Below are 13,859 nucleotides of genomic sequence, written 5' to 3' on the forward strand. Positions count from 1 at the left end.
GTAAAAAAAAAAAAAAAAGTTTATTTTTTTGAGACAGGGTCTGGCTCTGCTGTCCAGGCAGGGATACAATTGCGTGATTATAGCTCACTGCAGCCTTGAACTCCTGACCTCAGATGATCCTCCCACCTCAGATCCCAAAGTGTTGGGATGACGTGTGAGCCACCACACACAGCCAGGTTAATGTTTTAAACCCCGGCTATAAATAAATGATGTGCTGTGTTTATTGGAAATGCCTGAGGCAGTTCAGAGTTTTAGAAAGATCTAGAGGAAGGAAAAACAAAACTGTTGAGAGAGCCACCCTGGGGAGGAACTAATCTTAAGTTGTCACCAAGCCTTGCCTGTCACAGCAGCCAGGGGACGAAAGGGGACAAGGGCGAGGAAGAGGTATCAACATCACAGGTGCCAGCGCTGAAGCCACTGTTGGCCAGGCCACTCGGGGCCTTGGGCTACCAGCCAGAGCCAGGCTGACCTGGGCACAGAGGGAACGGGCAGCCAGAGATGGGGCCTCCTGGGAGCTTGGTGGAGAAGGAGGAGAACCAGGGGCCATCGCTGGAGGGCCTGGAACGGTCAGCAAGGTGTGTTCTTGCATCTTTTCCTGCTTTCTAAAAGCTATGAGTGAGAGATTGTGCTGATGGGCAGAGGTAGTGGGTTCCAAGCAGGGAAGGGACACCCATGCAGGGCCCTCACCTGGCTGTGACTGGAGTTAGGAGCCTCAGGGTGACGTGAATCAGAAGAGATTCGCATGGACCATGGAAGATTAGGCCACATGGAGCATCTGTCCCAGGGGCTCACTGATGTGGCCCCAGCTGGGGGAGGCTGACCGCCCCCTCCCCGCCTGTGGTCAGTAGAACAGAAGTGGGTTCCACGTTGAAGGGTCAGATCAAGGGACAGAAGCTATTGCCTAAGTCTGCTCGGGCCGCTGTGACAGAATACCACAGCCTGGCCTGGATAACAAACAGCTACTCTGTCACAGTTGCAGGGGCCAGAAGGTGCCGTCGGGGTTGGTTTCTCCGGAGGCCCCTCTTCCTGGCTGGTAGGTACCTCCTTCTTGTGTCCTTATGTGGCCTTTTTTCTGTGCACACGCAGGGAGTGAGCCCTCTGGTGTCTGTTCTTATAAGGACACCAGTCCTATTAGATTGGGCCTTACTCTTATGATCTCAACCTGACCTGCCTCCTTAAAGACCCCCTGTCCAACTACATTCATGGGGTGGTGGCCCGGGGAGTGGGGAGTAAGATGGAGGGTTGGGCTTCAACGTAGGAATTTGGGGAGAACACAGTTCAGTCATAATAGCCATGCGTTTCTTTTCAGATCGAGCCTGGAAAATGCCAAGGTGGCCAGGAAGGACTGCGGACAGAGGATGGGAATGGGCAATGCCAGCCGGGCAGCAGAGGGACTGGCCACGACCCCAGTGTCGGTTGGCCAGGGGGTGGTCTGGCTGGGTGTCACCAGGCAGCAGCCTGCTGTGGTAGAACAGGGCTGCTGTGGCCTGTACCCCTGAACGGGAGCCCGGGAACCTTTTCCTGACCCTCATGGATAAAGAGCCCTGCTTGGAAAATGTGGTTCCAGAGCATCTGTCTGATGGAGAACATGAACAAAGACCACGGAGCCTGAGGCAGCACCCGTAGCTCAGTGGGTAGGGTGCCGGCCACATATACCGAGGCTGGCAGTTCGAACCTGGCCCGGGCCAGCTAAAACAACAATGACAACTGCAACAAAAAAACAGCCAGGTGAAAAAAAAAACAAACAGCCTGGCGTGGTGGTGGGTGCCTGTAGTCCCAGCTACTTGGGAGGCTGAGGCATGAGAATCTCTTAAGCCCAAGAGTTTGAGGTTGCTGTGAGCTGTGACGCCCCGGCACTCTACCAAGGGTGATGTGGTAAGACTCTGTTTCAAAAAAGAAAAAACCAAAACAACAACAACAAAAAGATGACAGATCCCTCAGCTTGTTCCAGATACCTTTTTTTTTTTTCCAAGTCTCAGGCCATTTCCATGCCTTCTCTTCTGGTGGCTCTCAGCTCACAGCTATTGGGAACCTGAATTTGTTTTGGCCCCATACCTCGGGTCCCCAGCTTTGACACTTCAATCTTACATTCTCACTGCCTGGCTCTATTTGAAGGGAAGATTTCTGGGCAAGCCCTGCCCTGTCTGTCCATAGGAGGGAAACGGCAAAATAGTCAGTGTGTGGAGCCCTCAGAAGGGCTGGGGTCCCTGGGTCCCCCTGTTCTAGTTGGAGAATGGCCCACAGAAGCCCTGAGATAGCCTTCCCTGGAATGCACGGCTGTGGGACATCCAGCCAGGCTGCCCAGTCCAGGGCCCTTGGCATCACCCTGTTTGGGAGATCTGGGAAGAGCACCCTTGCTTGCCCACAGCAGCAGGTCTTTCCAATCTGGCCACGTTTGAGAGATGCGCTGGAGCCCTAACACTCGGAAATCTATTTCCTTGTTTGCCTGTCTCATCACGGCTTCAGCTGGGCCTTTCTGTACCGTGAGAATTAGGGTGCCGTAGAGCTCTGCTGGGCAGTTGCCCATTGATCAGCAGCCGTCTCTCTCTCCAGTTAGACCAACTGGGCTCGGACACCTGCCCTGGCCCCGGGTCTGACCCCTCATCCAGGAGTGCTCTGTAATCCTGTTTGCTGACCAATGGCAGCCTCTCCATTTGGACCAACAAACTGAGCACCTGTCACCTCTCACTTTTTCTGTTTATCTTTCCAGAAGCTATTTGTGAGAGCCTGTCATGATTAGCCCATGTAAACATTTCTCTTTTTTTTAAAGTAATCAGGGTGTTATTTTTATGTATTTATTTATTTATTGAGAGAGTCTCACTCTGTCACCCTCTGTAGAGTGCTGTGACATCACAGCTCACAGTAACCTCCAACTCTTAGGCTTAAGCGATTCTCTTGCCTCAGCCTCCCGAGTACCTGGGACTACAGGTGCCCGCCACAACCGCCCGCCTATTTTGTGTTGCAGTTGCCACTGCTGTTTTAGTTGGCTGGGGCCGGGTTTGAACCTGCCACCCTTGGTATATGGGGCCCAGTGCCCTACCCACTGAGCCACAGGGCGTTCTTTTTGTGGGGTGGGTGTAGAAGTCCTTCCGAGATTTCTGTATGAAATCTTGCCTTCCCTTTATTCAGATAGGGCGTGATGCCAGGAGGCTGAGGCTGGGGTGCCGAGCATGAGTGCAGTCAGGTCCAGGCTGGGGCTGGTGGGCAAGGTCTGGCCCGATCTCACGCAGCATAAAGGGACCGAGCTTGGGACAAGAGGGTGTCAAGACATCTGGATTTCAGCCTCTGCTCCTGGATCAGCTGGGCGCCGAGTGCATCAAGGCTTCTTTGGGTACCCTGGTTTCCCCACCTACCAAGTAAAGAGATTGAACTAGGAGGCCCCGCCAAGGAGTGAGGATCTCGGATTTGGGCAGCAGTGAATGGTCCTGCTCCCTGGGCTGTGCTGGGGGGCTCCACCCACAGTCAGGTCTTGCCTGAAAAATTTGCTGGTGAGCGAGCTGCAACAGGTCTCTGTGCCTAGGAAGGCAGGGAGGGAGAGTGCTGTCCCCTTTCAGGGCTGGACACTCGGACAGCGGCAACCCTTTTCCTGACAGCAGTGTATCATCCACGCAGGTTCTCCAGCAAAGGCAGGACCCACTGTGTGGGGGCCGCGAGGCCTTCAGGGGCCTGAGGGTGGAGGCACACTCCCTCCCCCACCCCATGGAGTCCTAGGTCAGCTTTGGGCCAGTGAAGGGAGAACCTGAGCTCAGGGCTGCAGTCCCCAGTCCTGTCTCTCCCCAGGACACCTCCACAATCTCCCTCTGTCAGGGAACTGGCCGTGGCTACAGCGACCCTCCATGGGCACGCTTGCAGGTAGGAAACCATGTGACCAGCCCTCCCCCGCCCCCCTGCAGAGCTGACCAGGTGGCTGATGAGGGGAACCACCTCCTGGTAATTCAAGGAAGACCTGGGACTCATCCACCCTTCGGCCACCTCAATGGGTAACCTACAGTTCTTGTTAGGTGAGCCTTGCTCCCAGGGTGATGACTGGCGCAGGCACTGCTGAAGGCCGAGTGGATGTGGCCTGGCTGTCCCTAAGCTGCGCTCATCAAGATAGGACCCACGTTGCACGCCTATCCCCTGTGAGCTAGGTGGACTTCTGAGGGCAAGGTTGGAATGGCTCAGAAAGTCCAGGTCCCAACCACAGGCAGCAGGAAGCAGCACCGAGCCCAGGTCTGAGCAGAAACAGCCAAGATCAAAGGGCTAATAAGAGGCAGAACCCAGGCTGTGTGTGGCTGGAGCCCTCCCTGCCCCTGGGCCCAGCATGGCAAAGGAGCATCGGCCGGCCAGCCCTGTCTGCCGCCCATCTCGCCTGTGAGGAGGAGGAGGAGGAAGGAAGTGGCTAAAGGCTGGGGTCAGAGAGGCCCAGCCTCCATGTGTCACCTTAAACCACACCAGAAAAATGTGACCCAGGCTAGTAGGAGGGTGTCCCCACACATGAGGCACTGGACAGGCAAGCATGGTTCATGGAGTGAGTCCATAGGTGGCCAGGGCTGGGATCAGGGAGGTACTAGGTCTCTGCATATGAAACCACCCAGAAAAAGCAAGGCTGGAGTTAACCAGCCAGAATAGTGGCCCGGGCTCACAGGAGGGCATCCCCAAACACAAGGCACTGGACAGGCAAGCCTGGCTCCCTGGGCTTAAGGCTGGGATCAGGGAGGTTCTACACCTCCACATGTGAAATCAGTTGGAAAAAGTGAGGCTGGGGTTAACCAGCTGGAAGAGTGGCCCAGGCCCATAGGAAGGCGTCTCCAAACATGAGGCACTGGACAGGTGAGCCTGGCTCACCGGGGCTAGGCATGGATCATTGGAATTTTGAAAATATGGAGAGGGGCTATATATGACTGCTTAAGAGCCCTAAACAGGGAGGAAGAGGGAAAGAGGAATTGAAGTAGGGAAACAGAAAGAGAAGTTTAAAAGGTTTAGAAAGGGGTTCTCAGACTGCCCTGAGCTCTGTGGAGCTGCTGCTGCTGCCCTGGGTCCTTATGCCAAGGCTGGTGTCATAGCAAGGCCTCCTGGGCTCCTGGCCTTGTCACTGTGCACCCCAACCCCACACCTCCAACTGAGAGCTTCTTCCCAGTGGCCCCCATGTTGGTTTTTCTTTTTAATCTAGAAATCACCACTAATGCAAGTAGTCTCAGGTAACTTTAATGAAACTGTCAGCAGTCCTCCCCCCTTGGTGGTACATGGACGGCTGAGCTCAACAGCAGCTAAGAGCCTGGCCACCCACCACTGGAAGGTGGGGCTGCCTCCAAGCAGAGACCACAGCTTGCTGCTTAAACCAGGGCCCCCGGCAGGAAAGCATCACTTCTAGTTGCACAATCCGGCAGCCAAACCTCTTGGGAGCTCACACCGGGTGCTAGGCTCTTGCCTGCTTTGCAGAGGGACAGCAGAGTCCCCCTCATAGAGGACAGTGCGTTCTCCTGCCCTGAGCTGGCTTTGCCAACCCACGGGCCCGTGAGGTGGGAGATGGGGTGACGGCAGCCCCAGATCCAGAGCAGCCACCATCACTGTGGCCTGGTGGCAGAGGGGCACTTTTACAACTACGCAGAGAAGAGCGGTCATTCCATCATTACACAAGACACATCCTACATAAATTAAAAGCGAAAGGGGGAAGGCAGCAAGGGAGGGAAGGAAAATTGGCACAGACATAATATATTGCTTTTCCAGTTTCAAGGCTACCGATGCAAATCGTGAGACACTGGAGGAGGCAGAAACAAGGAGAGGATTGGGCTTTCCTAAGCAAAATGGGTCCCCCTTGCTGGGCAGGAGGACTGCTGAGATGGACAGAGAAGGGAAGCCAGGCCAGAGCAGCCCACTGGGCCCAGACACATGCAGAGCTCTCATCTGCCCGCCCTCACCACCAGGGAGGGTGGCATTACTTTAAAATGGTGCCTCTGCTCTCATACAACCAAACTGATATCACGTACAGTTGTAAAACCTTCATGTGCCTTTGATTTCTGCTCCCCAGCTCAGTAGGTCCACGAGCAGAGGGGAAGAGTGGGGGGCATGTGGCCCTTAGCTGTCAGACTGTCCTGTGTGCCACGGGCTCACTGGAGCTGCCTCCAGACACATGCATGAACCCTCAACACCTCCAACAAGGGATACCGGGTACTGGTGCCATCACCAGAAAACCCGGGCATGTCTTCCTGAGTCTAGCAATGCTTCCCTTCTCTGGTCAGCGGCGTGCTCTCTTCCTGCAAGGCCAGCGTGGAAACTCTATTTCCTTTCTCCCTGCCCTCCCCTCCTTTTTAAAAAGGGATGCAAATGTTCCTAGGCTTGTTTCTTCAAAATACTGTACTTGGCAGCCTCCCTGGTTCTTTGATAGAAGCTGGGTGATCAGGAGGGTGTGCAGAGAGTGAGGGTGGCAGCAGGCCTGTTGGGGATGAGAGCGCCTGAAGCCCTGTGCCTGGCCTGTTCTATACCCACCCCCTCGCATTCCCGATGCTCCAGAGACTTCAGAAACAACAACTGAAGAAAACAGAGCTGGCCCGCACAGGAGGACACAATGCTACCGGACATGGGCTGTCCACTGAGTACATTCTAATATCTTATTAGGTATCTGAATCTGTTAGGAAAAAAATTAGAAACTATGTATATAAAACTTAAAAATATTCAAGTATCAAAAGGCTATTTCAGATCAAATTTCTTTAAAACAAGCCGTCAGCAAGCTGCCGCTGCCAAAAGAGGAAACTTTTTACAAAAGTGACGTTGAGTCTGTTCATAGGAGAGTGAGGGAATGGAGGACTGTGTGGGGCTCGCCTAGGGGCCTGGCAGAGAGAAACCAGAAAAATCAGGGCCTTTTTAAGCCAAAAAGGAGAGTGCGGGCCGGCGGGCAAATGGGTCAGTCGACACCATCACTCTCCCTGGAGAAAATACCATAAAGTGCGCAGCCCAGGCCTCCCTGACCCCTGGTGTCCGGGCTCTGGACAATTCCCGGCTCCCCAGGAGCATACACACAGCAGAAACAAAGCAATAGCAAAGAGCTAGAAGCAGACCCATTTCTGCACAGAAATCCTTCTGGACAGACAAAGGAGAAAGCAGTGAATGGAGTCAAAACGCTACCGTGTTGACTTAGCGTCTCAAGCCCTGTTACAAACAGCTGCTTGGGGTAGCTGTCAGATTTCTGAGTCTGGGGAGTGGCGAGGCTCCCACCCACACAAGGACAGGGCTGTGGCCGCCACGGTATGAAGCAGCAGCAGCGTTTATTCAAGACACAACAGTGCAGGAATCTGGTCGTGTTCCCTTCTCCCCGTAGAGGGTGCATCTTGACAAGTGATCCAGTAGAAATCTTTCAAACTCTGGTAAGTTCATAAAAATCACTCTTACCCCCGCGCCCAGGGGCGGGGCCGGCACGCTGAGACCCGCTGGGGCGCCCTCTGGTGGTAGTGGGGGGGGAACCACAGTCCCAGGCCAGCCCTGGCCCTGCCCAGGCCACCTGGCCTTCTGCTTGGGGTAGCTGTCTCTTGGCAGGCGCCCAGACTCTGGGGGTGGCCCAGTAACACTTCAGGAAGGTGGTTTCCAGGCCGTTGTGCCAGACTCTTGGGGACGGAGTTGGGGCCTTTAGACCTCGGTGGAGAACAAGATGCTCTGTCTCTTGCTGTCTGGGGCAGGGATGGCCTCTAGTTGCAGGAAGTACAGCAGCACCTGGACCTGCCCGGGAGGAGGACAGTGGCTCACAGGGGTGTTCACAGCTGCAGGTGCATGGGTCTTTCTGGTCCAAGTGCCTAAGTCCAGCTCAGGGTGCAGAGGGTCCCTGCTGGTGACCTGACCCCGGCAAGAGAGCCTGGAGAGGTTGCTGGGGTGGGGTCCCGATAAGGCAGGACTCGAGCTGTTTTACGCCTCAGGCTGGGGGCACCAGCAGGACCAGCTGGTGGCTTGGGTCCTCCCTGCCCCCACCAGCCATATGGGTCTAGGAAAGTCCCTGTCTCTGAGCCTTGGCCAATGCTGTGTATAATGTGGGTGGGAAGACTGACAGGGCTCAGGGTGGGTCGGTCTGAGCCCGTCTGGGCTACATCCTATCTCCCCATACCTGGGACATGACCTCCAGGGACCAGCTGTCGGTCATGGCGATGGGCTGGTTGGGGTTGGCAGGGAGCTTGCTCTCCTTCTCCGAGGGCCGCAGCAATGTGGGGCCGAATACTGTGGCCAAATTGTGCAGGGACATCTTGTTCACCACCTCCTTTTCTGCCACCCTGCAGAGGCAGAGACAGAGGATGCTGTTTCAACACCACCTCCAGAATAAAGGCAGAGGGATCAGACCACCCTGGGTCCTCAGGGTATGTGGTAGCAGGTTACACAGCACAGCCTCCCAGGGAAGGAGGACCTTGACCCCGGTTATGTGGAAAGCAGATTGCACCCCAGGTTCTTCTGAGTCTGAGGAGCCTGGGACAAGGTATACTTGAGTTTCTTTTTGAGCCATGACATGGGCTGGGGGCAGGAGGGGAGGCCAGGTGCTCTGCTGGCCATGGTGAAGCACCCTGCTATTTGCTTAAGGCCATGGTATGTGTGTGTGTGTGTAGGTGGCAGGTCGGGGAGGGATGGGTATGGCAACGGTGCTGGTCCCCAGAGGGGGTAATTACAGATAAGGGTATGCAGATAAGGCCCTGGGTGCTGGAGCCAATGAGACCCTCTGCTGCTGGGGGTCCTGGAGCCTCAGGCCCCTGCAGAGGAACCAGGGCTACCTTTTCAGGTGGTCCAGGAGGAAGAGGAAGGTGAGCAGGTTGGCCTCTGGCAGGGACAGCAGCAGGTTGAGCATGCAGCTCTCCTTTGCAACAGGGTCTGAAAGGGCTGCAGAGGGTGGATGTATGTTACTTCCAGAGCCACAACACCAGGCTGAAGACTTCCCACAGGTGTCCAGACAGAGCTCCTGGCACCATGCCACAGGCGTCGGCCAGTCCAGGCTCGTCACTGTCCTTGCTCACACAGCAGTGCTGGCCACCCACAGGGACCCCGTGACGGGGACCGGAGTGGACTGTGAACTTCCTGAACACCTCTGCTCTCGCTCAAAGGGGTCAGTGGCACCGGAGACCAGCAGCGGGAGGGGCTGTAGGAGGGATGCTCATGGGCAGAGCTGCTCTCGGGCTGACTCAGCCACTTCCTCCTACTACCGCCTCCTCCAAAGAGCCCAAGGCAGGAGAAGGCCCATTTGGAACTCAGCAGGTGGGACGAGAAGGGTGGGTGGGCACCAGCCCCACTGCATCCCCAGATGCCCCTCATCGCCCTGTGCAACTTGGGGTACATGCCGGCTGGGGGGACAGGGTCTTCTGCTGGAGCCCTGGGAGGCAGACACGCCTCCTATGCCAGCGTGACTTGGGACATCACCCTCCAGGCCAACTTGGGGTCGGGGTGGGTGTGAACCTGCACTTGATGGGGCCAGGACCTGGAGTAAGAGTCACAGGTGTCACCCTCTTGGTTTATGTGTGGGATGGGGACAGTGGGCATCCTCTGGGGAGGATCAAGGCCTCGCGGACAGCTTTCTGGGGCTGGGTTCAAATGCAGACCATGGTGGAGGGGCATGGCTCGGGCTCCTGCACCCTGCCTTTGACAACAGCCACCAAGGGCAGCAGTGGACAGCAGAGGAGGTGGGGATGCTCACCGATGCCCTCGGCGAAGTTGGGGTAGAACTCATCTGTGAAGAGGGGCTCGGGCAGCTCTCGGAAGTAGAGCTTCAGCGTGCCGGCGATGGCGTTCACGTCCATTTCGCTCATCATCACTGACACGTCCTTGTTATCTGGGGAGAGCATGGAAGTGGATCCAGAGCCCGGGTCTCTGCATTCCCTGCCTTGGCTCTGGGTTCCTCCCCTTTGAGCAGCTCATCTGACTCCTCCCAAGCATCCCTGGGCAGTTCTGTACCTGCACAGAGCTGACAGGGAGGCCTGTACCCCTCTCCTCTGGTGGTTAGGAGCACCCTGGCAGCAAAGCTGGATGCGCTGGCCAGGGGGCGCAGGACACAGCGCTTGGCAGGGAACCAGGTGGCTCTGCCCTGTATACAGCAACTGTTCCGGTGCCAGAGTCTTCTGAGAGCAGGAAGGCACTGGGATTAGCTGATCTGTTTTAGTGATGAAACTGGTACCTTCTTTTGGGCTCAGGTGGCTACCGGACCTCTGTGCCACAGGCTGGGTCCACTCTGGTTGCCCAGAGGGAGTAAAAACTACAGCAGGGCCCATCCGGGGCCCCAAGGCATTCAGGGGTCCTGACCAGGGTGAGTGGTGTGTGCCCTGTAGAAGGGTCTGTGGGCACAAAGTTCTAGTCCTACCACCTGTCACTTTGAGGCTGATGCTGCGCAAGAACCCTCTGTTGTCTTCGAGCCTCCCCTGGCATTTGGGGCAGTTCTACCTCCTTCCTAGCACGAGGGTTACTGAGATGGAGGTAGAGATACCGTGACACTGGCAGGAGCCGGGTCACGTCGGTGCCCTTTACACACCATATTCTCAAGCTGGCCAGTAGTGAGACTGTACTGACACTTAAACCTGGCATCTCCTGTCCATTCCCAAGACAGGCAGGCCAAGGCCCCAGGAAGTCCCTGGTCCACCTGAGCAAGCGGCTCTTGTGGCTGGGATGGTGGAAGGCCTGGCTTCTGCAGAAGCTCCTCCCACAACTCTTGTCTTCTCATTTTCCCAAATAATAAAACAGCAGGGCCGGGCGTGGTGGCTCACACCTGTAGTCCCAGCACTGCAGGAGGCTGAGGCAAGAGAATCGCTTGAGCCCAAGAGTCTGAGATTGCTGTGAGCTGTGATGCCATTGCACCCTACCAAGGGTGACAAAGTGAAACTCTGTCTCAAAAAGAAAAAAAAAAAAAAAAGGCTCGACACCCGTAGCACAGTGGCTGCGGTACTGACCACATACACTGGCTGGCGGGCTTGAACCCAGCCTGAGCCTGCTCAACAACAAAGACAACTGAGACAAACAAACAAAAGAAATAGCCGGGCGTTGTGGCGGGCGCCTGTAGTCCCAGCTACTTAGGGGGCTGAGACAAAAGAATCGCTTTAGCCCACGAGTTTGAAGTTGCTGTGCGCTGTGACGCGACAGCACTCTACCGAGGGTGACGTGGTGCGACTCTGTCTCAAAAAATAAAAATTAAAAAAACAAAAGAGTACGTGTAGCAAAGATGCAGAGCAACACGTGAAAGGCCCGGGCCACGGAGGATGCTCTGAGTCTCGGCACAGACACCACCACCCACACCCCACACAGCCCCCGCTGGCACTCACTGACGTCAAAGGCTGCCTTCAACGCCTGGATGTCCGTGGCCACTCCAGACACGCGGTAGATGCCCACCTCCTCCATGCCGCGGCGCTCAATCTCCTCCACACACTGGCGCACGATGTAGGGCACTTTGGACCTCTCTCTCCTGTGGGAGGAGGGAGCATCCTCAGTGTCCGGGCAGCCCTTCCACCTGCCTGCACCTGTGTCCCGTCCCTCCTAGGAGCTCACTGTTATCACTGCGTGGAGCCCATCAGGCCCATGTGGCCAGACATCCTGTGAGCCACACGTCTTTGGGGGGAGGAGAAGGGCACTGAAAAGATCCCAGGCCTTGGGCTAACCGGCAGCCATACAGGGTCCTGGATGGCAGTCTGGTCTCTGAGTTAGGGGCTCAGTCCTGGCCCTGCACCCACTTGCTGTGCAAGGGGCAAATCCCCTGGGCACCTCTGCCCCGGGCCCCACACACACATTTGCTGAAGGCATGACGCCTCACAGCTACCTGAGCGTCAGCGCTCAGACCCCTGAGATCTAAATGCCTCCTTCTCTGAGGCTTGACAAGGAATAGGCATAGGAAAGCAAAGGGATAGGCAAAGCCCTTGGCATAGGGCCCTGGAGTACGAATACTTCAAAGATAGGAAACAGTGCTGTTTGAGGCCTCAACTGTAGTTTTGTTTTGCAACTGGACTTTCCCAAATGCCGCTAATCCTCCTGTACTCCACTGACAGTCCTCTCTGCTCGGCCGGTAACCCTCCCAGAGCACCGTGGAGGGGGCTGGGGTGCAGCTGGGGGCAGGGAGTGGTATTTAGGCATAAGCAGGTAACCGTGGAACAACTGACGTAGGCTCCACCAGCCCAGATGACCGGCAAGGTCAGGGGCCTGGCCACATTCTGTCCTGGGGAGGCGAATGAATTCTGGGAGGAAGTGGCCTGTGTCCAAGAGAACTGCCCTTAAACCAACACACAGGTTTCTCCTGGCAACTGATCTGTGTGTGACAAAGAGGCAGGGGTTACAATCCTTCAATGGGAACCCGGGACTATAAGTTCCAAGCAAGGGAAGAAAACTGCTTTTGGGCAGCTCCTGGAGTGGTACAGGAGCTGGCCCACTGTGCCCAAGGAAGGCAGCAAGGACGTGCCTGAACGGGTTTTGCAGTAAACACAAGAGTAGCTAGACACACTGATTGTCCCCCAGGCCTTCTCTCCCCATGCAGCGACCTTGCACAGAGGGGAGAACCACACCCGCTCTCCTCCAGAAACACCTGGAGGGCCAGGTGCCCAGGTGCACATGCCCAAGCCCCTCGCCACTCACTCACTTGGTGACCACAGCAATCTTGACCCCAAAGACCCCCGTCTGTTTTCGGGACGGCATTCTCTTCAAGCTGAACTCCCTGCTGGTGAACTTGACAGAGAGTTTCACTTCAATCTGCAGTGGGAAGAAGGGGCACAGCCTTTTTACCCTCTTGGTCCTCATGGCCTGAGGTCCCAGGGGCTCCCGAGGGTCTTGGCTACTTTGTCCACTACCACAGCTTGTGGGTCAAGGTCCCACAAAGAGGGAGGAGGCGCTGCCCCTCAGTAAGAACCAGGAAATGTCACGATGGTTTAAGGATTGGCCTTTGCAGAATGTCCTACAATCCCGGCTGCTTCTCTTTCTTTGTTATTAGCAATTAGAAAATGAAGTAGAGAAAAAGTACAGAGTATAACAAAAAGCTAAGAATGATCAAATGTTATTAACATCTTATCCTGGCTCGGCGCTTGTAGCTCAGTAGTTAGGGCACTGGCCATATACACCAGGGATGGCGGGTTTGAACCCAGCCCAGACCAACTAAACAACAAAGACAACAACAACAACAACAAAAAAATTCCCGGGCGTTGTGGCAGGTGCCTGTAGTCCCAGCTACTTGGGAGGCTGAGGCAAGAGAATCGCTTAAGTCCAAGAGTTTGAGGTTGCTGTGAGCTGTGATGCCATAGCACTCTACCAAGGGCAACAAAGAAAAAAAAAATCTTATCGTCTCAAAACAAACAAAAACAGGGGCGGCGCCCGTGGCTCAGTGAGTAGGGCGCCGGTCCCATATGCGGAGGGTGGCGGGTTCAAACCTGGCCCCCACCAAACTGCAACAAAAAAATAGCCGGGCGTTGTGGCGGGCGCCTGTAGTCCCAGCTGCTCGGAGGCTGAGGCAAGAGAATCACGTAAGCCCAAGAGCTGGAGGTTGCTGTGAGCCGTGTGACGCCACGGCACTCTACCCGAGGGCGGTACAGTGAGACTCTGTCTCTACAAAAAAAAAAAAAACCCTCATCTTATCATATCTGCCCAGGCCTTTTATGGTGTGTGGTGATTTTTTTTAAGAACTGCTGGAGTGTCCAACCTATTTTATTCTCTTCCACATGTTGGAAGAATCAGAGTTGTCTTGGGGTCACCCATTAAATACATAAACAGTAACAAAAGCTGCTGAGCAGAAAGAAAAAAAAAGTCCGTGCATATTTTTCACAATATTCGACACCACAGGAAAAAGAGGCCTCTAATAATCTGTGTGTGGGCCACAGGTCAGAAACCCCTGGCTCTAAACCTTTCTTGGATAGCTGAGGATGAATCAGGGGTTCTCCGTCTCTATGGGCAGTGGCAAG

At 55.4% G+C, this 13,859-nt stretch overlaps 1 protein-coding gene across 2 annotated transcripts in view; it reads right to left on the reverse strand.

Moving 5' to 3' along the window:
• Window positions 1-7,223: 7,223 nt before the first annotated feature.
• The window catches only part of BCR (BCR activator of RhoGEF and GTPase), a 143,036-nt gene continuing 136,400 nt past the window's right edge, over window positions 7,224-13,859 (reverse strand). For both annotated transcript variants that reach the window (XM_053589816.1, XM_053589817.1), the window contains 6 exons: window positions 12,551-12,660; window positions 11,250-11,389; window positions 9,638-9,772; window positions 8,724-8,829; window positions 8,072-8,234; window positions 7,224-7,692 (listed from right to left, as the gene is read on the reverse strand). In XM_053589816.1, coding sequence (XP_053445791.1) covers window positions 7,603-7,692; window positions 8,072-8,234; window positions 8,724-8,829; window positions 9,638-9,772; window positions 11,250-11,389; window positions 12,551-12,660 — 744 coding nt within the window. In that variant the 3' untranslated portion in view covers window positions 7,224-7,602. The remainder of the gene's footprint in view (window positions 7,693-8,071; window positions 8,235-8,723; window positions 8,830-9,637; window positions 9,773-11,249; window positions 11,390-12,550; window positions 12,661-13,859) is intronic.

Source organism: Nycticebus coucang, chromosome 4 (assembly GCF_027406575.1).
Source record: "Nycticebus coucang isolate mNycCou1 chromosome 4, mNycCou1.pri, whole genome shotgun sequence".
In the NCBI taxonomy this organism is placed as follows: Eukaryota; Metazoa; Chordata; class Mammalia; order Primates; family Lorisidae; genus Nycticebus; species Nycticebus coucang.